Consider the following 26,210-nt stretch of genomic DNA (forward strand, 5'->3'; position numbering starts at 1 on the left):
CCTGACTGTTAATATTTAGATCTAATTTCCTATTTCACTAGAAACGCATGCAGATAACAGAGCAAGTCAACGGCCTCCACAAGGAGACAAGCAGACAAATCCAGAAGACAGGGCATTGGCCTGGTCTCCACAGAAGGTCAACAGACGAGAAATGCAAGGAGCCAAGAGTGGTTGGTGGTGGGCAGGACAGTAAAATCAACTCAACAAGGATAGAATGCAATTCCTGGTTGGAGTCTGTCTTAAGGTGGGGGGCGGGGGGAAACACTATAAAAACAAACTTAGGGGACAACTGGAAAATTCAGAATAATCACTGTGTTAAAATTATTATATATTACAGCAGTGATTCACTTTTAAGGTTTGATGATGTTATTGTGGCTATGTAAGCAAATTTCCCAATTTTACAAATGTGCATCCTGACAATTTGAGGCATGATGTAATTTATCTTAAAAATGATACAGAACATAAACAAAAATAAGAAAAGGAAAGGAGGAAGGAAAGAGTGCCAACTGCTGAATGCAGCTTAACTGTCTATGTGGGTTAGACAAGTCTTTCCACTTTCTGTAGGGCTAAAAACGTCCTTAAAACAATGTGTAACAAGTATGACACACAGTGCTCTTGCAGATTCCAATCACAAGTCCAGAAGGAAGAAAAGGGCCGTTCATACCCCAGCCCCTCCCCTTACCTCAATCAGAGCCCCCTTCTCCCTGTCCCCGGATTGTTTCGCACTGTCCAGTTCATCATGCATCTCTGAGAGCTGGTCCTGGAGATCCCGGATCTCCGTCTCGTGCTGTTCGCGTTCCATCTTCACCTGAAACAGCCTGGCAGGGAAGCAAGTACGTCAGAGATGCTCCTAGGCCCTACTCCTTCCCTTCCCGTCCAATTCCAGACCTCCAGAGGCGCTCACCAAGCCATCTAAACAAAGCTACAAGGAGCCTGTTCATTCTCTGCACTGCACAAAACAAGCCAACACCAACCTGGAAACGCACTGGTAAGAGCTCGGGTTCTGGTCAAATTCACCCAACAAGCGAGCACTCAAATCAGTGAATTGGGGAAGGCTACACAGAGACACGTTTCTCTGTAAAAGAAGACCTATGGTACCAGAATGTGGACACAGATGACAAAAGCAACTGCATTGAGTCGCCCCCACTAAAACCACTCCACCTTACACTATAGTGGGAGAGGCAATTAATGTGGTAGAGGCCAATCTAGTTCATGGTTGCTTTGGTAAATAAAATTTTACTGGAACACATCATGTGCATGCATGTATATATACAGTCCTTTTCACAACAAAATGGCACAGTTGAATGGTTATGGCAAGGACTATATGATCTGCAAACTTTAAAATCATCATCATCATCTGACAGACAGTTGGCAAACCTCTGCTCTAACCCACGCTCATAATCATGGCACCTATTTATTTTGTCAAGTCTTTATTATTCCCTATGTTTCCTGATTTTTTTTTTCTAGCTTCTGAATTTACAGTCATTTGTTTTAAAAGCAAAAAAAAAAAAAACCCATCAGAATTATAAAGGCAACCAAATGCCTTTATTAGATAATGTCCTCATTTTCTTGAATTTCCTTCTTGACTTCACTTAAGCTTAATCTTTCACTTAAGGCTTCTTTCATGTTCACAGAATTTTATCATACATTTTAAGATCTTGATTTTATTTTTTTTTTAATGTATTCATTTAAGAGGCAGAGAGCGCAAGCTCCCATCTATGGGTTCACTGCCCAAACACCTACAGTAGCCAAGGCCAACTGCAGTCAGAACTAGGAGCCTGAAACTCATTGTAGGTCTCCTACAAAGATGAAAGGAACCCAATTACTTGAACCAACACCATTACCTCCCAGGGTCTGTGTTGGTGAGAAGCTGGAGTCCTGGGTTTGAGCAGGATATCACACCCAGGTATTCTGACATGGGATTGTTAAACACCTGCTCCCCAAGACTAGCTCTGAGATCTTTTAGCAGCAGATCTTAACACAACATAACTGCAGAGCCATGCCAGACTTGACTTTCCTTCTCTAGGTTTAAGATACATACAGATAGGGCCAGCACTGTCAACATGCTAATCCTCCACCTTCAAGCATCAGCATCCCATTTGGGCACCAGTTTGGCTGCTCTAATTCTGATCCAGCTTCCTGCTTGTAATTTGGGAAGGCAGTGGAAGATGGGCAAGTCCTTGGGCCCCTGAACCCCTGTGAAAGACCTGAAAGCAGTTCTAAAGTTCACAAGCCAGAATAAGCTGGAGACGTTGCAACACATGCTTTTCAGAGAATCTGTTTTAGTGAGTCCAGCTCTTCTACACAGGAGTCTCTCCAGATACTTCCACTCACTGTTACCTGCTCCGAGATTCATCTTGCGAGCAAAAACATTACAAAACATATTTCCAGATATACAAAGAATGTTCACACTCATGAGCTTTCCTGCTGTACCAGCCTTCATGCATCACCAGCTCTATAATTTTGCAAGGATGAGAGGGGGAAAAGGCAGAGCCAGCCACCTCTCTGAATATGTGGAAGGCTCTGGCAGCACACAATCGCAGAACCTAGAAGATTATCAGATGCTTTACCCGACACTTACTCCTCCAAGTTCTTCCGGAGCTCCCCTTCACTTTCTTCCAGTCGCTGTTGCAAGGCAGAATTCTCCTTCACCTTGCTGTCGTGTTGGCTCCGCAACTCCTCTAACTCCACTCTCATCCGCTCTCTCTCCTCTTTGATGTTCTGTTGGTTCTAACATAGAGTGACTTTTCATGCATCTGTACCATACATTAACATAATCCCACAGAAACCTACTGCTAAATGTTAATACATTTTATCTTTGAGTTCACTTTACTAAAAATAATCATTGTTGCAAATACACAGTTTCGTGAAACTTTGATTTACACAAAGGTATCAATCAGGGGTTAATAATGCTATGTTGATACAGTTTTAAAGATCTGTGATTATTTTACAGTTTACTGTATAGGAAAAGACATAATGAAACTACATAATTAAATTTGTGAACATACTAAATATTTATGTTGAATGAATCTAATACTTCTAAAGGAAGGACACCCCCAAAGCTAAACTTCGTTGTGTCATTCCTATTACTTAGTTCAGATGTTTTACATACTAGGCATTTATTAAATTTCGGACTGGCCCACTTGAGTCTGACAGCATATACTTTACTTCATTCAGATAGCAGCAAACACATAGGAATTTACTCTGTGATGAGAGGAATGAATGTTTCTTCAGAGAGAGAGAAAAAAGAAACTGATTTTCACTCCCTTGGGCATCCCAATGTGCTTAAAATATTCCTTATCAACCAAGGTGGAAATGAATAAAACGTAAAAGAAAAGCCAGATACCTTGATTTCCAGCTGAAGCTGTCTCTGAAGCTCAGCCACTTCCAAGCTCAGCTTGTTTCTCTGCTCCAACAGATCTCTGACTTCAGATGAGGAATTCGAGGCCTAGAATCGTTTGCAAAGATATCCTATCATAAATGTTCAAGATGTTTTCATTTCTTCACCCGAAATACAAACAAATGAAGTATAAACTAAACATCTTCAGATCTAAGTTGAATGTCAATCCCTGTAGAGACCCTTCCCCCAATTTTGCAGCAATATTAATCATACTGACCCATTTGGGACTCCAGCAAATTTTATTTTACAGTATCTTCCTCTAACACACCAGTATCTTCCTCTAACCTCACCAGTTATCTCAACATCAGTCCAATGTAACAAAAGCTTGAATAATGATGAAATTGTTGAACTATGCTGTATCCTAAACTTTGAAATCTTAAAACTTGGGCCCAGTGCAGTAACCTAGTGGCTAAAGTCCTCATCTTGCATCTACCAGGATCCCATGTGGGCACTGATTCCTGTCCCAGTGGCCCCACTTCCCATCCAGCTCCCTGCTTGTGGCCTGGGAAAGCAGCGGAGGATGGGCCAAAGCTTTGGGACCCTGCATCCGCGTGGGAGACCCGGAAGAGGCTTCAGATTGGCTCAGCTCTGGCTGTTGCGGCCACTTGGGGACAATCAATGGACAGAAGGGCTTCCCTCTCTCTCTCTCTCCTTCTCTCTGTATATCTGCCTTTCAATAAAAATACTGAATAAATCTTCAAACAAAAATCTTAAAATTTTAAACTTTTTACAATAAACTCTAGATTAGAGGCTGCAGAAATCAATAGTTAAAGAAAAACAACAGTAATGGAATCATTCTGAATAAATTGATGAAAGACATTTTTTATCCAATTTAAAGACAGAACAGCTTAACCTTGGGATTTTTTTTTTTAAGATTTATTTATTTTATTACAAAGTCAGATATACAGAGAGGAGGAGAGACAGAGAGGAAGATCTTCCCTCCGATGATTCACTCCCCAAGTGAGCTGCAACGGCCAGTGCTCGCCGATCCGATGCCGGGAACCAGAAACCTCTTCCAGGTCTCCCACACAGGTGCAGGGTCCCAAAGCATTGGGCCATCCTCAACTGCTTTCCCAGGCCACAAGCAGGGAGCTGGATGGGAAGTGGAGCTGCCGGGATTAGAACCGGCGCCCATATGGGATCCCGGGGCGTTCAAGGCAAGGACTTTAGCCACTAGGCCACGCCGCCGGGCCCAACCTTGGGATTTTTTAAGAGTGCCTATGGGATTCTTATAAGAAGTATTTAACATATTAGGAACCTTTGATAATGTATCCCTATGTACAGAGCCCCAAACATCTCCTTTGTCAATAAAATTTCAATAAATCACTATTTGAATTCTGGCTCTGTCATAGTAGAGTAACTGATAACAGTTGTCACGGAAAAAAAAAAAAACCACTATGAAGAATAACATACCTAAACAATCATTTGCAGGCTTTAAAAAAAAACAGGGTTATAAATCTTACAGGGAGAATTACATAGGTTAACTTGAATTCACCAGGGTTCTTCCTGACTCCATTTTCAAACCACTGCACAATAAAGTTTTAAAAGCCCAAATAATGCCATCATGAAACTGCAAATTAAAACCATCTGATACAATGACACATCCATCAGACTGGCCAACATCCAAAATACTGAAAACACCAAATGTTGGCAGGAATGTAGAGCAATAGGAACTTTCATTCATTGTTTGTGGGAATGCAAACTGGGACAGTCACTTTGGAGGTTTGGCAGTTTCTCACAAAGCCAACCATGTTCCTACTACACCACCCAGCAGTTACACTCCTTGGTGTGTACCCAAGTAGGAAAAAAAAAAACTGATATCTACAGGGACGTTTATAACATTGGATTTGTAATTGACAAGACTTGGAGGTAACTACAATGTCCTTAGAAGGTTAATGGACAAACTGCGGTACTTCAGAAAACAGAATATTACGTAGTGAAAGAAGCCAAGATGGAAAGGCTATATACTCATGATTCCAAACACATGCTGCAATGGAAAAGACAAAATGATAAAAGAAAAAAAATAGATTGCTAGTTGCTAAGATTTAAGGGCAAGAGCACAAATAAACCACACAATGAGGATTTTTAGGGCAGTGAAACTGCTAGGTGTGACTCCACTATGGTGAGTATATCATTAAGTGGTCACAATTCATGACCTATACAACACCAACAGTGAACCCTAATGTAAACCACAGGCTTAGGTGACAATGACTGGGTTGGGGAAGAGCCACTGATTGTCACAACATTACACCGACCTGCAGGATGCTAATACAGGTGGAAGGCACGTGTGGGAACAGGACAGCTGAGGAGTTTTCTATGTATTCCAATTTTGCTTTAAAAAGATAACTCCCACTAATTTAAAGGCAAAGAGGGTCCAAAATAGACAGTGACCAAATCCCTGTTGGAGGAAGCAGAGTAGACAAGCAGGAATTTCAGGGTATGATGCCAAAGACCAGACAGCTTTATAGAAAAAGATCCAAAATCCTGGGGGGGGGGGAGGATTATTATATTCATAGATGATTCCTAAACTATATATGAATGGGGTAAGAATCTAAGAGGCCAACAAAGACATATTTCCAAAAGGCAAAGATTCCAACAAAAGATTCACAGCTTACACATGCTCAGGAGATAGTAGGGTTCCAGCACAGTCAAAAGAGTGAAACCTCCACAGACCACCCTGGCATTCATGTGAAATTCAAGAAAGGAATGCAGGCCCTCCCACTTAGTAAAGGCAAAAACATACAAAACATAACACTAACAATGCCTCAAGCACCAAGTATTCAGAATCATGGAGATCTGCAAGTAATTTAATTGACTGTCAGAACAATACACACCATTCAATAAGTGACATCTCAGCCTAGGACATGCATTACTTGTTACCCACAATATATAGTACACAATGTTTTAGCAGGCAAAACTGACCAATAATCAATGCATAAAATAAACAGTAGAAACAGAGATGACTCAAACACTGCAGACAGCAGATAAGATTTTAAAACAACTACAAAAATATATTTTGAATTTATTGTTTATTTGAAAGGCAGCGTCACGCAGAGACAGGGAATGAGAGATCTTCCATCTGCCTTCATTCCTGCAATGACCAAAACAGCCATGGCTGGCCTAGGCCAATGCAAGGAGCTACGGGCTTCCTTTGGGTCTCCCACGTAGGCCCAAATCTCTGCTGTTTTTCCAGGTGCATTAGTAGGGAGCTGAATCAAAAGTGAAGCAGCTGGGACTTGAACCCATGCCCAATGGGATGCCAAAGCCATAGGAAGCAGTTTTACCCACTATGCCAAAGTACCAGCCCCATGGTCTTTCTCAGGTATACTGGCAAGAGGAATTGGATCAGAAGTGGAGCAGCCAGAACTGAAACTGGCACCCATGTGAGATGTCCAGCATACAGGTGGCAAGTTAACTAGCCATGTCATGATGCCAGCTCTAGTTTTTAGAAAAAATTAGACAATATGAATAAAAAGAGGATTATTATTAGATTCAATAAACATACAGCTGAGTATTGTAGAACAGCAAACACAATTATCTGAAATCTAAGAACTCTGTTGGAAGAACAAAAAACTGCTCTTTTCAATGACATTTCAAAAGAATCAAAGACTGATACAGCTTTTTAAAAAACAAAATTAATGAATTTGAAAGTATCCAGAATAGCTAATACATCAAAGCCATAACCACACACAGAATGAAGTATAAAAGACAAGAGGCAAATCACAAAGACTTCTCAGATACAAGTGATTGGAATCTGAGAAGAGCTTGGAGAGAATGGGAAAGAAGTTACTTTAAGAAATAAACAACCACAAATTGGTCAATCTGTTGAACATTGACAACCAGGAACTCAGCAAGCCCTGCAATAAATACAAGGAAAACCTCAATTAGGCACATGATGCTCAAACTTCTAAAGTTTAAAAAGAAAAATACCAAATTAGCAAAGATAACACAAAAAGCCAAAAAAAAAAAAAAATTGGTAGCGCTTTCAGGAGACCAACACTAAGTACAATGGCTACCAAAAGACAAGCTAATAATGTCTTTGAAGTTCTCAAACAAAATACTACTTCCCAAACCAGGGTCCCTCCAAGCATAAAGTAGGGATGAAAGACATTCTCAAACAACAATGCCAGAATCCATAGGGAACAGAGAAGTACTTCAGGATCTAACAGAAAAGTTATGCAAGCTGGAAGAAAACGCAGGTACAAAGAAAATAAGAAAGGAATTCAAGGTGGAGGGACTAAATCCAAACGGAAGACGCATGTAGAAACATGGCCATAAGAAGTTGCACTCACAAATAAGTATGAAAGAATCTCACATTCATGAACATGACTATCAATAATGACAAAATATCAGTTTCACTAAATTTAGCCACCTATTTATTGTCATCCCAATCAAAATTCCTGGGGGCATTTTTCATCTTGTTCTTGATGAAAATCAACAACCTGATTTTCCATATGGAAAAGTTAAAGACCTAGAAGAGCCAAGATCATCTTAAAGAATAGAGTTGAAAGACATTCATTACCAGATTCAAAGACTTACTACCAAATTTGAGGCTTTCAAACTTACAGTATCAGTGCAAATAAACAGGAGTAGATTAATGTAATAAAACAGAAAGTCTGAGAGTTAGAGAATAGAATAGCTGACCTTGGCAGTGAATGGCTGGCACTTTTAACATCATTCGGTAGAATTTAAGAACTAAACATATGCCTAATTTAAGAGTTGACAACTTTATTCCTAGGTATATAAACTCAAGAGAAATTAATGTAGTTCATGAACATTAGTACTTGGCTTTATTCCTAATAGCCAAAAATTGGAAGTGTCCATCAACTGTATCTACCATGGTACTTTCATACAAAGAAAAAAAAAATAATAGCTAGGATTGACATAGTGGCTTAACAGGTTACGCTACTACTTGCAGCACTGGCATTCCATATAGGTGCTGGTTCGAAACCCACCTGCTCAAGTTTCAATCCAGCTCCTTGATAATGCTCCTAGGAAAGCAGCAGAAGATGGCCCAAGTGCTTGGGTCCCTGTATCCATGTATGAAACCCAAAGCAGCTTCTGGCTCTTGGTTTTAGCCTGACCCAGCCCCAAATGTTACAACCACCTGGAGAGTGAACCAACAGACAAAAGACCTTTCTCCTTCTGTCCCTCCCTCTCCATAGAACTCTGTATTTGAAATGAGCTTTTAAAATAGATCATTAAAATTTTAAATAGCTATTTACACATCACTAACGAAATTTGTTTATTAATATTGGGAAAATGAAGCTAGACATTCAAAAGATATTTTTAGTATTTGATTCATGCAAAATTCAAGAATGGTAAAACTAATCTAGGTGAAGAAATGAGACTCTGATTGCCTCGCAAAGGAACATAACTGGCTAGAAAGAGCACAGGCATCTGGGTGCTGGGAGTGTCCTGTATCTTGGCTGAACACAAATCAGGAATTAGGGCTGGCATTGTGGTATAGCAGGTGAAACCACTAAATGTGTTGCCAGCATCCCATACAGAAGATGCCAGGTTATGTTCAATCCAAATCCATTTCCAATCCAGCTCCCTGATAATAGACAGCAAAGATGCCTGAGTGTTTGGGTCCTGGCCTCCCACCTGGGAGACCTGGAAGAGGCTCGTGGCTTTAACCAGGCCCAACTCTGGCCATCGTGGCCATCTGGACTACAGGAAACAACAGAAGGAAGGTGTCATTGTTTATCTCTCCCTTTCTCCGTAAACCTGATATTCAAATGAATCCCTTTTTAAAAATTCATGATCCAGTACAGATTTGTGCAATTTACTATATGAAAGTTATAACAAATAAAAAAATTTTTGAAAAGACATTTGCTGCAGACTCCTCTGTCTTAGAACATGATACCCAAGGCCATTGTCTTAGTGTTCTTTTGCGCACATATTTGTCATAGAACTTTCATGACAGGAGCGATTATTGCTTCTTAACTGCTAATGAGATTTTTTTAATCCCTCATTCAGTGTACAATTACAGAGTATGAATGTTCATGGATCTTGAGAGATGTTTTTCTTCCATGAAAATAAAGAGTGGATGATTCTCTCAAAAACCATTTGGCTAAAATTACCCAGGAAACTGGTAATAAAAATACAAGAGAGAGGAAGCAATAAAAGCAGGAATCAAAGTTACAAAAGGCAATGTCTTGGCTCAACAGTCTCTGACTCCAGGTGCAAGAGGAGTTTGACAAACTTGAAATGAGGCACTTTCCCCATCTGCACCCGTGAAGGGAATAAGAACCCAACAGTCAACCAACACACAGCACTTCCAATCTCCTTCAGGAAAATGAAAACAATCCATCTTAGCAACCTAAAGCCAACCCAGTGAAGAAAATTACCCTTTCTCAAAAGAAAACTCGACCTGCTTTGCCGTTTTCCAATATGGTCTCAGCATCCTTTCCTAAGTCTTCACTTAAAACAGACACCATAAAACTCCAGAACCTTGGCTAAGACTCCAATTTAGAAAACAGGAGGAGAAAGAAAACAGTGGGGGATGCGAGTCCCAGCAGTGTGATGAGAGCTGGAGCCTGAGTTCTTATCTCCCTCTTGCCTCACCAGCAGCTTAACTGCTCTCTCTTCTTCTAAGCTCACCTCTCTCTCCAGAAGCTACAAGAAGGGACGAACTTCTCCAAGTATAGAGGTCTTTAAAAAGTTCTCGGAAAACATGTATGAGGAAAAAATGTATAATGTAGTCCAAAAGTCTCTGCATTGAAACAAACTTACTTTTTTTCACAACCATTCGAAATCGTATTCATGTCTGTGTAGGAAATCAGCTAAGTAGTATCCATCCCCTTTAAACTGTCATGGGAAACTTCTTGCATGATTTTCTAAGGCCCTCCCGCTGCACTCTCATTCCCCCACTCCTGGTTCTATGTCTCCGTCCCACTAAGTTATCTGCAGACCCTAAAGTGTCAGTCACGCCACCTGCCTTCCTCTCCTCACAGGGGTGCTAGGATCCCTGAGACACCATCAGTGTCATGGGCTCTAGAAGGGCCCTCCCCCCGACTTCCCCAGTTAGTTTGTGACCCCCCAGGACAATCCTCTCATCCACATTCAAGGCTGTGCTCTCCCAAAAAACAGACATGCAGGTAAACAGAAAAGCAAGAACAGGGGCAGGTGCTGTGGCAGTTGTTAAGCTGCTCCTTGTGAGACCCCCAGCCTGCAGGGGGAGTGACCGAACTCCAGCCTCACCTCCAGTTTCCAGTCCAAATTCCTGAACATGCACAGCCCAGCTCGCTCCAGGCCATGCTTGTAGACCTGGATGGAGTTCATGGCTTTGACCTGACCTGGCACTGGCTGTTACAGCCATGTGCGGAATCTCAAATCTTACAGAATCTCAAATTTCAGTCTCTCTCATTCTTTCAAAGAAATAAATCTTTTTAAATATTAAGAAAAAAAAAAAGGAAAAAACCATGATGATAACTTCAACTTAGTAAAAAATACTGAACTACTTTGAAGAACTATGTGGAGCCTCCTGAAGGAGGGTAATAGTTGTATAATTTGAAAATCCCCAGTATATCTGTGTGTGTGTGTCCCTGTGGCCTCCCTTCTTATTGCTACTATAGAAACACACAAAGGCACGGAAACAGCATGGCTCTACTTGAGGCCAGAGCAGCAGCCATGGGTGAGCCAGATGAATACACAGCAATAAAGAAGAGGGTAGACTTTCTATGCAAGTTACTTCAAAACCTAGAATTAAAGGGTATTGATTCGAGTGCCAGAATTTTTTTTTTTAAATCCATGCCATTTTCACACACATACATTTTCTATGAACTTGTTCAAGATCCCTTGTCTATGTTTCCAAAATAAACAAGCCACAGACAAGTTCTGGATCCCTGGCCTGCAGGGTCTTCTCTCCCACCCATGTGGAATTCCCCTCGGAGAAGGGAAACCAGAGTCCTAAGGCCAGGTGTAACAGGACTGAGGGACACTAGTCAGCTGAGCTGCTTCCTAGCAAGGCACAAGTCACCCCCAACACTGTGATATCCAGCAAATACGAGACAATTCAATTTTTAAAAAAGATTTATTTTTACTGGGGAGTCAGAGAGAAGGAAAACAGAAACATCTTCCATCTACTGGCCACACCAGCCAGAGTTGAGCCGATCTGAAGCCAGGAGAAGCATTTTCCTGGTCTCTCACACTGGTGCAGGGTCCCAAGGCTGTGGGCCGTCCTCCACTGCTTTCCTAGGCTACAAGCAGGGAGCTGGATGGGAAGTGGAGCAGCCGGGATATGAGCCAGCACCCACATGGGATTCTGGCGCATGCAATGTAAGCATTTTAGCCAAGAGGCCACCAAGCTGGGACCAAGATGATTCAATCTTTACGACCATTTAAATAATAATAATAATAACAATAATAATAATAATAATATCTCTACATCCCTTCCGTTACACTACAGCTGCCTACTCCAGGCTCTAGTCCTCACCCTACTTTATACTCAAGGTTCAAGTCAACTAAGGTTGACTTCCCAATTTGCTCATAACAATGTCAGAGTTCTCCACATGTTTTTGTTCTTTCACCACCTACTTTTGTCATCTTATTACATTTGAAGTATTTTTTTAATAAAATATCTTTAAAGTCTTTCTGAAGAAAAGGCAGAATACGAATTAATAACATAGGTTCCGGCTCGCAGGGCTGAGGAACAGAAGCACGATGAGTTTTGGATTTTGGGAGGTGGAGGGACAGATTTTGGGAATACTATATTCACATAATCAGATAATTTGGAAATAGAGTCAAGTCATAACCTAAAATTCATTTGTTTCATACATACACACCTTACATACATAGCCTGGAGTTGGTTGTATAAAATGCTTGAATTTGCCTGTCTGAAAGAGTATGTATACACCTGTGTTTTGACTGTGAGTCTTCATGTCAGGTCAGGTGTGGAATTTTCTACTTGTGGCATGTCAACATTCAGGAAGTTTCAGAACTGTTTGCATTGAGATGTTCAGTAAGTATTTAAAACATGGCCTCCTGGCCTGGTATAGTGCAGGCTAACCTTCTGTGCCAGCAATCCTTATGAGCACCAGTTTGAGCCCCAGCTGCTCCACCTCTAATCCAGTTCCCTGCTAATGACCTGGGAAAGCAACAGAGGATGGCTCAAGCGCTTGGGCCCCTACACTCCCTTGGGAGAAAGGAAGAAGTTTTTGGTTTTGAACCAGCCCAGCTCAGCACTTTCAGCCATTCAGCGAATGAACTAACAGAAAGATCTCTCTTTCTCTCTCTCTCTCTCTCTGCAAATTTCCCTTTCAAGTAAAAAATAAATCTTTAAAGAAAAAAAATAGCCTCCACTTTAAAGTATAGCCACTCCTTCAGGAATTTCTCACTTCCTGTTATAAGCATACAGAATGAACTAACAGTAAATTGCTCATCACAGATCACGCTAAACATACTGCGAAATAGAAAATGTGTACTGTACTTGATTATTTCCTTGCATACTCCCAGCTGCTCGAGACTTTAAGGTCTGGATTTTCTCAAAAACCAAGTTGACTTTCCTTTTCGTGGCATCATCATTATCAGTGCTTCTGCAAAAGTGACAATAGAGAAAATAAGGAACACAAAACTGTTCTTTGATTTGCCATGACACTCAGACAGCCTTCAAGGAGACAAACTGCAAGCAGCATGAATTACAGTGGCAGATAGAACCAGTGTGAGACGAGCAGAATAAATGCTGTATCTCTCTTTGAATAAAAAAATGTTACCCTTAAATAGAAAAAAGAAAAGGAAAAAAACGCTACTCTTCAATGTGGAACGGGGGCTCTTATTTCCAAATATATGAGACCTAACAACATTCAAAATTAGCTTGGAAAAAATATCCAGTGAAAACTATTTGTTGCTCAATTCACATGACACGTATTCATTGCTAAAGGAATTTTCATTTACTCTGTGTGTCATTCATTGCCCATATGTACATAATATTTTTAAATTTCATATTGAGAACCATCTCTGGTGAGCATAAATTATTAGGCTTATGCTTTTAAAAAAAATTAAAACCCTGTGCCAAGGTTGCCCACACAGTAACCCTCTGTCTAGACGTTCACAGGTAAAGATCAGATAGTTTTATTTACATCTATCACACACGTGGCAATTAAGGTTTTTTTAAATTTCCTTTTAAGTAGGCACCTCCCACCAATCTCTCAATTAAGTGATACGCCAAAACAAAGTAAAAAGCATTTAAAGAATTTTAAATCAAAAGTTCTTCTACCTTTATCATAATAGTATAAACCCCTTCACAAAGAAATTCTAATAACTAATTCTTGGCCAAAAGAAACTCTTCAGTTACCCTTCCCCCTGCCAAAATAGCCCCTAATCTTATATTTTGAAACGATTTTATCAGCTGTGCAATCCTGACAAATAATTGCAAAGCACAATCCAGAAAATATCAAGTACTATGATACCAGTGAGTATTTGCCAAGTGTCTGGCTCTCAGCTATGTCAAGCTATCGTGCTTTTGTGCCCTCTCTTAATAATATCTGATGAGAGAACTGAAACAGAAACCCCAAATGCTTTGCCTCGGATTCCGGCATGGTTAGTGTCTAAGTAAGGACTGAAAGATTACTGGAACTCAGTCTCCAAGATAAGTTCTGAAAAGTTCTGCTTCTAAGTGAGTCAAAGGTGTTTAAAACAAAACAACACAGAAGCAGAGGCCCCTGTGTATGCCTGGTCGTACAATGTATTTTCTTCCTAACTTATAAGGGACAATTAAAGACTCCTGTGCATGTGGAAAATTTGAGGTAACAGCAGCAGCAGTTCAAGACAGACTTCCTGTCTTTGAATTTGTTTCTGAAACAGAAAAGCGTCATTTCAAACATGCAATCATTTTTAACATTTAAACGATGAATATGTGTGCCTTACGCAAAAAAAAAAAAAAAAAAAATCACTAACCCTTCCTTAAGGTAATTGTAGAGTATCTGCTTGGCTGTGTCCTCGTTGGTTTGCTGGGTGAGCTCTTGCTGGCCCTTTAAGAGATCTGGTGTGGCCTGGAATACAAGGGCTGTTATTAGAGGGTGACATCTCCAGGAAGAACTCAAAATTCGGGGGCAGGGGCTTCCAAATGCATTCCTGTTTTCCAAAATCATTTTCCCATTCTCGTTATAGTCTGCTCCAACACTGGCCAGCCCAATAACCTCGACAAGTTTTGAAACTTTCCCTCTTTTTTTTCTCACCTGTCCATGGAGATTCGCAGCCTCCACCTCCGGAGGGCTAATGTAGGGCTGCAATATGTAAGGGCAGCACCTGCCACTTACCAATCTTCATATGGTTTTTATCAGTGTCATTACTGTTTATGGTTCCCACAAAACTCTAAATGTGCCACTTAGCCTCCAACCCTTCACAATTAACTTAGAATTAACCTAATTTCTCAGGCTAGAAATTAACCCAGTCACCCAGCTTCCCAAACTAATGTATCTTCCCCAAACCATTGACTCTACGTGAACACAAATTCTGCCTACTTTTCAGACCTCATACCTGCACAAGAACATGGAACTTCTCTGAGGTATTTGTCCAGTCCCTCTAACACAGCCCAAGATGGAAGGAAATCTACTAGTTCCTGAAATAATAGAAACTATCTGCAGACCATAGTCTGATCCTAAGAAAAAAATCAGGTGTGCCACCATCAATGCTTGCTGGATACAGATTTTTCTATAACTCCTAGACCATAACCAGATTAATGTTTGGATCATTTGGAAAAAGGGAGGGAGGGAGGGAGGGAGGGAGGAAGGAAGGAAGGAAGGAAGGAAGGAAGGAAGAAAGGAAAGAAAGAAAGGAAAGAAAGGAAGAAAGAAAGGAAGAAAGAAAGGAAGAAGAAAGAAAGAAAAGAAACAAACAAACAAACAAACAATCGTGATAGTGGAGGCATTACCTGAGTGTTCGAGGTGGAAGGAAAGGTTTTCACAGAAATTTTTTTGGCACCAGAATCGGGCGAAGCTGCCACTGCCCGACCTTGCAGCATCAGTGTGGCAGTGGTCTTTTTCACTTCCTCCTCCTTTTTGCTCTGAGTTGGGGGAGAAGACACAGCACTTTCCCAACGACCTTTGCTTTCCAGAACTTTCCCATCTTTGTTTGGCTGGAAAGGCCTGGGATGGGCACCCTGCAGCTTGGCAAAGGTGCGGCCCACGCTTGGCTTCCCGCGGGGCTCCTGAGATTGTGACCTCTGTGGGCACACCTGCGACGGCCGCAGCAGGTGCTCGCTGGACTTGCCCAAGTTCCTACTAAATTCTGTCAGGTACTCCACGTTCCCCTGGAGTCCGAAAGGAAAGGCACTGTCCACACTCCGGGATCGCTTTCTGTCATCTGGATTGATCCTGTTTCGTTTCCCAGACCGCCCTCTTCTCTGAAGACCCGATTTTTGATCAAATTTCTCAATTAGCTGATCCACGCCGGGAATGGATCCTGTGTCGATATCCCGCCCAGTTCCTGGCAAGAAAGGGATGTACCTTCTGTTTTCATGGCGATTGACATTGTCAGCGTGGATGGCACATTCTTGGTCATCAAGGAGAAATCTGTACAAAGAGTTGGCCGAAGTGGGAGTTGTCGACGATGAGGAAGACCTCCGTGACCTGGCTCCATCCAAGACGGGTCCAGCCGAGTCCTGTCGGCGGAAGGGAAGAACATCTGGCCGGGTCTTCCTGGTTTCAGCGTGGGCCTGGGGGCTGTGTGCAGATAAGGGTCTCCTGCTAGGGGAGAGGGCCTCCGCCACCACACCCTCCTTGCTGCAACTCTGAACATTGACACACACGGAGGTCTGCTTTTTGGGGTCATCTATGACCACGGAGCTGCATACACGAATGGCAGTCACGTTGGACTTGGCCAGCTCTTCCAGGGGCGGGCTGGTAGGCTGGGAATTGGGAGGCTTGGGAGAGCAAGGCCAAGACTTCTTGCTATTGGTACCTTCTTCTGCTGAAGTTTTCAGCCAATTACTGTCAGGATCTTGGTGATTTGGAAAATTCAAGTCATTCCTCTCTGGATCATAGGGCTGCAGCAGCTCTGGATGCCTCTGAAAGTTCAGCACATGGGTGGGTTTCATGGGCCCATCTCTGCGTTCTAGAACTCCATTTTTGCCCTCATGGACAGAGGAGGGTTTCAGATTTCTCACTGGGCTGGTCTGGGCATACGGGTTTTCTGGGATTTGTTCTTCTTCTGCCCTGCTCTCCTTCAGCATGGACCCGCGGCTGGCACGGATGGGCAGGTTATTTATGACCGGAGGTGGAAATAAAGGCCCGTTTTCAGGAAAGGGTGTCCCTGCCAGACACCGCTCGGTGTTATTGAGGACTATGTAGGGGTGGCCGTCAATGCCCTGGACCCTAATACTGACACCGTAGGAGCCTGCCTTAGAGGGCTGGGAATTTCGTGACTTTTTTGTTTCATCGCTGGCAAGTCTCAGATGGACACCATATTCCTGTTGCACGTGTTGATATTCACCAAAATACAGCTCCATGGTTCACTGTTCACACTGCCAGAGAAAGACATGGTAAAGGGGTGGGGGGACAATACATTAGAATCTTCTAAAGACCAGAATAGTTAAGCGGAAAAAATTTTCAAGTTCTAAGACAACCAGGCACTTCTAAGAGCAAAGAACACCCATGACCTTGACATGCACAAATAGGCCTTCAGGACACCCTGAGGCCACATGACCAACTAGTGTTCATCAACACTGGGCTGAGGGCAGACTAAGTAGTGCAATGAGCTGATACCTTTGGCATAACTTTGTTGCTCCTTTTCTAGCTTACAAGCTGTTCCAGTTACTTTCCTCCTCTCCTCCCTCCTCTCACTACTCCAACTACACCCCCTTACCCCCACCCCGCCTCCGGCCCAAGTTGGCTTCCTTACCCTTGATGCTATTTATTTTTAACCAATAGAATGTGCCAGTTGCCAGTATTTAAAACCAGGGTATTTTTCCATGAAAATAATTGAGCTACAGAGTTCTGATGGGCACCCTTCTCCTTGTTTCCTATACTATTCATTTTCCTCTCAAAACTCCTGCAGCTTTTAATGCACAATCCTGCTTTGATGCCTTCAACAGCTTTCATTTAGACACAACTTTGAAAACATTTTTACTCTACGGAATCAGCTTTCTGTGAGACTGGCAGTGAAAGTCAATGATTAGGGCCTGGCATGGTAGCCTAGTAGCTAAAGTCCTCACCTTGCACGTGCTGAGATACCCTATGGGCGCAGGTTCTAATCCCAGTGGCCCTGCTCTCCATTCAGCTCCCTGCTTGTAGCCTTGGAAAGCAGTTGAGGACAGCTGAAACCCTGCACACCCATAAATGACCAGAAGAAGCTCCTGGCTCCTGGCTTTGGATCAGCTCAACTCCGGTCATTACAGCCACTTTGGGGAGTGAATCAGTGGGTGGAAGATCTTCCTCTCTCTCTTTCCTCTTCTCTGTGTATCTGACTTTCCAATAAAAATAAATCTTTTTTAAAAAGAAAGTGATTAGACCATGTTTCCAAATTTTTTGCTTTTTTTAACCAACAAAATTCAAGTAGCATTTAGCGGTTGGAAAATGCTAAGAAAACAGAAAGACTCAGAGCTTCTCATGTCGAGTGGGGCCTGGTACTAAGAACTGTTGCCTGTGTTACCTTCCTGCTGTGAGCCACACTTGCCAGATGCCTGCACACATCTCATCCCCCGAGACATGGAGCATCTACCATGGTCTGTGACATGCAGTACTCCTACCACAAATTCACTTCCATTGCCCTGGAAAACTGCATTAGCCAGAGATATCCAGGAAGAGCATCCGAGCTCAACACAGTTGAGTCATCCCTTTTTTCATTTTCAAGCACAGACCCGCGGCTAGCATGGGTTGAGCTTACTCTAGAGTCAATCTCATAACCTATTTTCAGGAAAATCATGTATTCAATTCAATTTTCAAATAAATTTTCACTTGTATGCACAGATTCTGGCAAAGCCTAAATCATTTTCTCTATTTCTCATTATCTACTTACACTATGTGCCCTCTTCTATTTCTTAATTATGTTTCACCATACTTACAGCTATAGTTTTGATTTTTCACTAGAGAGCTAGACCTTAAAATCTATCAAGTATCACTTCTAAGGCACTTGAAAAAATATTTTTAAAAATTTATTTACTTGTTTACTTATTTGAAAGTCAGAGACAGAGATCTTTCATCTGCTAGTTCACTAAAAATAGCCACAAGGGCCAGCACTAGACCAGACCAAAGCCAGGAACATCATTTATGCCTCCTGAGTGGGTGGCAGGGGCCCAAACACCTGGGTCATCTTCTGTTGCTTTTCCCAGGCCACTAGCAGGCAGCAGGATTGGAAGTAAAACAGCAGGGACACAAACTGGTACCCATATGGGATGCTGGCACTGCAGGCAGAAACTACCTGCTAAGCTAAGATGCCAGACCCACTTTTTATTTCCTAATTTACTGAGTTCTAGTTCGTTTTTTTAAGATCTATTCATTTTACTTGAAAGACAAAGTTAGAGATAGAAAGAGAAACAGACCTTCTAGTTGCTAGCTGATACCCTAAATGACTAGGGCTGGGTTGGATGGACACCAGGAGTTTCATCTGCATCTCCCACATGGGTGGCAGGGCCCACACACTAACCATCCTCTGCTGCTTTTCGAGGCACATTAGCAGGGAGCTGGACTGGAAGTGTAACAGCCAGGTCCATATGGGATGCTGGCATGGCAGGCAATGACTTAACTCGTTATGCTGTGATACTGACAGCCACTTTCATTTTTGTTACAGTAATACTCCCAAATCCACAGGGGATACATTCCAAGATCCCAGATATCCCTGAAGCCAGAATACAAAGCACATACTTATATTTCTGCCCTTTAAAATTTAATTTGCAAATTAAGCACAATAAGAGATTGACAACAACAAAAGGGATTATAACAAAACAGTGCAATAAAAAGTAAATATGCCCTCTCAAACTACTTTATTGTAATTGCACCTCACACTTAGAGAAAGTACATTATGGGGCAGGCATTCGGCTTGGCAGTTATAATGCTGTTTGGAGGGCTGGCATCCCACAAGAGAGTGCTGGTTCCTGTCCTGGTTACTCGACTCCCAGCCCAGCTTCCTGTTACTGAGCATTCTGGAAAGCAGCAAAAATACTTGGGTCCCTGCCACACCAGAGACCTGTTCTGTCTCTCCAGACTGCAAACCTCCGGCTGCTGCTGAGACAAGAGAGCAGAAGAGGGAGGAGGCTTTACCATATCCAGAGGTCTAACGACTCCAATTTCTCATTCCCTAGATGCTGGCCCGTCTTAACCGCCATTCATCACCACCAATGCCTTTTCCCCCGAGCCTCTGGGCTGTGACCCGGGTGAGCCACCTTGTGTGCACACCGCTGACACACAAAGTGCAAATGTCCATTCCTGAGCCACGTCAGCAGTCACGCTGCCATCTGCTTTCGAGCTTTCCTCCACTGAAATCACCATCACCAATCCATGTCACTTCAAGTTCCAAACAATGGTTTCTTCCTTTACTAGCACTTTGTAATAAGGTGTTGAAAAAGGAGAAACTTGGAAGGTTGTCTAACTTAACAAGGCTAATAACACACAACGCCTCAGCACCAAAGACAAATACGGCCAGTATGCCTTGGACTGACACAGACGTGTACCATGGCCAAGACCAAGCCGTTGGCTATGTCAGCTGCATCTTGATACTGAGGGCAATGCTGGCAAGCTTTACTGTGGATCTCTGCAAGTGTCTCCACACGCTTGAATGCTTCCAACATTTCTTTTTTAAAAAATCAGATTATTTTTTAAAGATTTACTTTATTTTTATTGGAAAGTCAGATATACAGAGAGAAGATACATAGAGGAAGATCTTTCGTCCGATGATTCACTCCCCAAGTGATGGCAATGACCGGAGCTGAGCCAATCTGAAGCCAGGAGCCAGGAACTTTTTCCAGGTCTCCCACATCGGTCAGGATCCAAAGGCTTTGCGCTGTCCTCAACTGTCCACAAGTAGGGAGCTAGATGGCAAGCTAGGCCACAGGGATTAGAACCAGCGGCCATATGGGAAACCGGCACTTGCAGGCAAGGACATTAACCACTAGGCTATCACACTGGGCCTGCTTCTAACGTTTCTAACAGAAGAGCTTCTGCACAAATGTACTCGTTGGGATGACTTTTATATGTGGCATTTACTAAATAGGGTTATTTTGCTAATAAACCCTTCTTAATGCTGACACTTTGATAAAAATGTTTTCTAATCAAGTCCTTGCCTAGGGTATTATAACCCCTTTCAATAATAGCTGTTGCTACTACAGTCAACACTAATTACATTTCAATCTTTGAATAAGGCCACCTTGGTTTATGAAAATCCTAGCTCCCTGTTGGTAAATTAATCCACATATCTGAATTTCATGAAACGTCCACAATTTACACGTCCTTGACAGTAAGCCTCAACCCAACATTTTCACGGGATGATATTTCACAGCGGGGTACTCATTTGTTAAGCAACTGTGGATTTTTCCCAAAGTGTACACACTGAATTAATTGAAGAATTCAAGGACAGCTGTTTTGCACTTTTAGGCACTGGGCCACGTCCACAGTTCCAACACACAACACAGACACATTCACTCCATCAGGGATTCAGCCCAATGAAGGGCTTACATAATTTGGCAGTTAATGCTGATCCATTGCCAGGACGCAACATCGTGACACTTGGCAAATAAAAATGGTGTTCTGGAGTGGAAATAATGCTGTATGAAAAGACTGCTAACTGATGATAATTGCTTTAGTTAGCAAGATCAATGAGTGCGTTTATAGGAACAAAGAGCTTAGCTCTTGGAAGAACTAGGAACATATGCCAGATAAAAACACTTCCTCTCGCTGGCCCATCACATGTCATCAGTGAGTGTGGAGCTTAGTCACGTAATGCTGGGGAACATACTCCCATCTTTTTATTCTCATTCCCAGGGCTTCTTCCAAGACCCGCACACGCATTCACCTGCCTGACAAAGACCCTCATGGCCACAGAGGAAATGCAGTCACGCAGTCCCAAACCTTCCCACGCTGACTTGCTCTTTCCTCCAGAAGACAACAGTCCCCAGTGGCTAGGTCCTGCTGGACCAAGTACCAAGCACAGTACCCAGCACAGGCCAGGAGCTCTGTGTACGCTTGCTTTGGATACATAATCTTTTATCATCCAAGCCCTTCAAAGGAGTCATCTAACGCACAGGAGGGAAGCTAAGAAGCATTACAACACTTCTGAACTTCATTCCAGGAGAACAAATGTGAGCCACAAACCAAACAGCCGTTTCCTGAATGGGGTTCACGAGTGCCTCCTTCGGAAGGTCACCTCTTTCAAATGTCCACCAGCAAAGCCAAGGAGAAGATCTCTCCAGAGAGGGCAGGGTGGTTGCCCTGGCACTTCACACGCTGCCAGGGATGCCCACTTCCAATGCCAAGGTGCCTGGGTTCAAGCCTTGGCTCCACTCTGGACTCCAGCTACATGCTAAATGCAGACTCAAGGAAGCAGGGGCGACAGCTCTGCAAAGTGGATTCCTAGCATCCACACGGGACACCTAGACCGAGTCCCCCACTCCCGGCAGCTGCAGGTATTCGGGAACCAGCAAATAGGAGACTATTTTCTCTTCCTTTTATCCTCCACTTCTCCCCCAGATGCTACAAAAACAGGAAGGGGAAAAAAAATCCTGCACATTAAACAACATACTTACTCCTAAAGAACTTGACATGAGTTATTAGGCCATATTAGAATCTCAACTAAAAGTGAAAGATCTAAATCTGGAAAATAGATCTAAATGTGAAAAATCTAAGGTTAACAAAATGCATACACTTCTCAATGCATGAATGCACTTTCAAAAAGTGTATTAAAAATGGAGTTAAGGGCCCAGCATGATAGTATAGTGAGCTAAAGTCCTCGCCTTGAATGCACCAGGATCCCATATGGGGACCGGTTCTAATCCCAGCAGCTCCACTTCCAATCCAGCTCCCTGCTTGTGGCCTGGGAAAGCAGTCGAGGACAGCCCAAGGCCTTGGGACCCTGCACCTGTGTTGGAGACCCAGAAGAGGCTTCTGGCTCCTGGCTTCAGATTGGCTCAGCTCCAGCCATTGCAGCCATTTGGGGAGTAAATCATCGGATAGAAGATCTTCCTCTCTGTATATCTGCCTTTCCAATAAAAATAAATAAATCTTTTTTTAAGATGGAGTTAAAAGTTTAGTTTGGAGCAAAAAATTTTGAATTGATCCATAATTTCTTAATATACATTTTCATATCATGATTTCTTAAATCCTGTTCATGTCTTCCCAAAAATGACAAACAGAAAGCCTTTCCTAAACTAAGCCTTTTGTTCGATTCGTGCATCCTTTGCTGCAAATGTAGGAAGCTGACTGTACTTTCAAGCTTTCAAAGGAAATATCTTTGCACATAGCATGATGCTGGCATTGTTGTGAACCAACAAGTTAAAGAGGGCAAAGCTCTTGCCAGGAGAAAGACAACGTGCACTGAGCATATTAAGCAGTCTAAGCACTGAGAGACCTCCCTATAATGTTTGCATGAGAATGATCAGAAAAAGGAAGCTGAAAAATCACCAGCCTGCCCTAGCCCTAGACACCCTCTTGGTCAGAGCCATGGACAGCAGTCCAAGCTGCTGGTATCAGGTCACGGCACAAAACAGGTCAAAAAGCTTGGCTCTGTGGTACAATGGATAGATAGCACATTGGACTTCTAGACAACAAAACAGGTCAAAAAGAAGAGGCCTCTAGACTACCCTTCTAAATGGTGACGAGAAAGGCAATGCAGACTCCCTTCCTGAAGTCGGAGACATCAAGGTTGAAGGAGGAGTCTGAGGTTAGGGGTCTCTGCAACTGACTCAGGTCTGCACGCCCTGGGAACTTGGCACCAAGCTGGCAGAAGCACAGGCATCATCTCCCCACAGTGGGTCTCAGGCCACCCAAGTCTCTTAAATATGCCATAAGTCCATTACAGTGTCCATATATTCTCTAAAAATTCAGTGGTCACTATTCTATATTTCCTGTGATTAAAAAAAAAAATACAAACCTTATATCCAAAAACTATCTTTAAAGAAGCTATGTATTGCTTTCACCCTTTGAAGTTGGAGATGATGTCTAAACGTTTAAATGCTTTGTAACATTGACTCAAATCCCAGGTCTTTATAGATTCTTAAACTTCTAAGTGTTTCCTTATCTCTCAAGTCAGAGACATAAGCAAAGACAAACACTACATAAAGTAACTGGGAAAATGAAGTCAGACACCATAGTCTTACATGAAAGGAATCTAGAAACAAAATTTAAGGTACATTTATGATTAAACAGATGACTTAATTCATAAAATATCTTAAAGGATTTATGAGTCATTAGTTAAAAAGTCTACAGTTAACCAAACAGCAATAACCATCAACACTGTGGCATAATAATTCAGAATCCAGAGAGCTGAGAACAGTGAAATGCTAAGTCTGTGTCCATAGGGGAGACTTCATGTTGTTGAATGAGTAAGTGAACATCTTCATAGTGCCATATACACAGAAAGGCAGTAACCAAGGCTAAGAGCTCCATCCCATTTTTGCTCGTTTCTTCATAGGGTGCTCAAAGCCAAAACAACAAGGAAAGGGTTTTGCTGTGTTTTCTCTTTAAACCCAAAGGTGGCTTTGGAATCCTCCTCAACATCGCACTCTGGTGCACTGCCTGCCAGTCCATTGTGGACACAAACAAAAAGTCCCTTAACATGCCTGACAAACCTTTCCCTACACCTGTGCTCAAGTCAGGTGCCCCGCAAAACAATTACATCCTGGAAACAAGCAGAGTCTACAGAGACTTCTCAGCCCTGTCTCAGACTGCGGTCCACTCAGCACTGTGAGGCACTTTCACATTAGCAGCATCGACTCCCGGAAGCAGGACACCACAATCCACAGGACATTTTTGCAGGCATCCAGCAAGAGAAGCAGCTGTCTCCACACTGTTCAGCGGATTCCCTTTTTACGACCTTGACTTCCAACATTTTCCCCCTCCGATAAAAACAGACTCCTTTCACTTACAAAAGTCCTGCATGGTCTTCACCTAGCTCAAACAGCTCCTGACTTGAGTCCACACAGCTCAGCAATGGGCTCTCCTTGGCAACCACATTAGAGCCCAATCACCATATTTTCTGTTTTACCAACCAATTCAGGGTCAGACACACACCCCTCTATCCAGGCATGGAGCCAGGCATTATCTTTATGTCATCCCAGCCACACTGTGTCTGGCACAATGTTTTCTCTGCTTCCAAGATGTGTAAACTAATGGGCCAGTAACTTCTCCCAAGGTCTGACACCCAGGATTGACACCCGAAAGTTCTGAGATCTGAGCATTTTTTTTGAACGGGGACCACATGTTCCCCTGTCTGCCTCCCACACAGCTGGGACAATTATGGATGCAGGCACTGGCAGGACCAAAACATGTCCCCACATCCTGCAGCCCTGCTGTGCCAGGAGCACAGCAAGCCTTCCTCTTGGCCATATTTCTGGCATCCAGGACAGGATCCCACATGTAGCAGGCACTGAGTGAATGAATGAAGGAGTGAAGGAGTGAATTATGTTCAATATGGTCAGAATCCGTTGTGATATTTAAACTATCGAAACATGAAATCAAGGCAGTTTTTTTTCCAGAGCAAACAATCACCCTTCAGGCACATCCAGCTGGAAAATCCACAAGAGGAGTCCCAGCCCCCAGCCTCCCCAGGAATGTTCCTCCTCAAGCAGGAAACGCGCCCTGGGGATATCCAGCACCTCTGAGAAGTAGAGGTAAAGGTCATGGAATTCCAACAATGCCAGCTGGGACGTGCCCACTTCCACATCAGCAAAGTTCCTGCTAAATGGATTCCAGAGCTCAGTCTGGCCTGTAATATGTCACCCTCAAAAACAAAACACCCAACCAAGGGAAACCCTTGTCCCTATCAGGAAAAAAAGGGAGGGAGCCCACATCATAAGCAGCCATGGCCAAATCACTGCCAACCCCACAACCAGCAGGGACGCACCCTCAGAGTGCAACCTGCTTCGCCTTTCCCCCACTCTGTAGCCCACAGTCATTAATTCACAAACCAACTAAGTCGCACAACTGTATGGGTTAGAGGCTTGCCTGGGTCTCAGGGCCATTGTGCTAAAAATCACAGGAACCTGCACCGATCCATGGAAACCTACTAAATGTTAAACACAGAAGAACACCATGTGGCCTCCTCAAAGCCTTCTTAAAAACTAAAATCCCCCAACACACAAACCCAGCAGGTCTCTACATGTGTCCCTTAAAAAAGGTTCTCTGCCATTCCAGTTACAGCCCCAAAAGTGGTGACACTAAGGACCTTGTATCACCAGCAAGTTCTTCCTGCCTAGATTCTCTTAAGTGGTTGACAAGGGAAGCAAAGGACTAGTCACACATGGACCCCAAAGTCTTCCACACATACCATGTGTGGTTCTCACGGGTTACCCAGGAATCACATATCAGCCCCTCATATATTCATAGCATTTCTGGGGCCTTCAGTGCATCCTCTTCCTCCCAAAGCATCCCTGGTCCCTGGCAACCTACAGATCCTGCTCATCACTTCTGACCATAGACTCCCAGCATCACACTTTCACAGCCAGGCAAGTTGGCCTCAAATGCCATCTGGAAAGTGAACAGGGCATAAACGTAACACGTCTGCAAATGCCAGATGTGAGGGGGAAAGAACACTGAAGTCTCCTTTCCAAGTTAGCAGTGCAGCCTGTTCGTGGGACCTATTTCCCTAGAATCCACTCCTTTGATTCTATATTTGAGTATCTTTGTCTTACACAGGTATATCCAGCCAGGAACTTTCACAATTC

At 42.9% G+C, this 26,210-nt stretch overlaps 1 protein-coding gene across 1 annotated transcript in view; it reads right to left on the reverse strand.

The window, feature by feature from the left end:
• CGNL1 (cingulin like 1) overlaps positions 1 to 26,210 on the reverse strand; it is a 155,764-nt gene that overhangs the window by 79,373 nt on the left and 50,181 nt on the right. Inside the window, exons 2-7 of the mRNA XM_058665791.1 lie at positions 15,276 to 16,865; positions 14,300 to 14,394; positions 12,834 to 12,939; positions 3,347 to 3,448; positions 2,582 to 2,730; positions 683 to 818 (exon numbers count right to left, since the gene is read on the reverse strand). Coding sequence (XP_058521774.1) covers positions 683 to 818; positions 2,582 to 2,730; positions 3,347 to 3,448; positions 12,834 to 12,939; positions 14,300 to 14,394; positions 15,276 to 16,850 — 2,163 coding nt within the window. The 5' untranslated portion in view covers positions 16,851 to 16,865. The remainder of the gene's footprint in view (positions 1 to 682; positions 819 to 2,581; positions 2,731 to 3,346; positions 3,449 to 12,833; positions 12,940 to 14,299; positions 14,395 to 15,275; positions 16,866 to 26,210) is intronic.

Source organism: Ochotona princeps, chromosome 6 (assembly GCF_030435755.1).
Source record: "Ochotona princeps isolate mOchPri1 chromosome 6, mOchPri1.hap1, whole genome shotgun sequence".
NCBI classification, from domain to species: Eukaryota; Metazoa; Chordata; class Mammalia; order Lagomorpha; family Ochotonidae; genus Ochotona; species Ochotona princeps.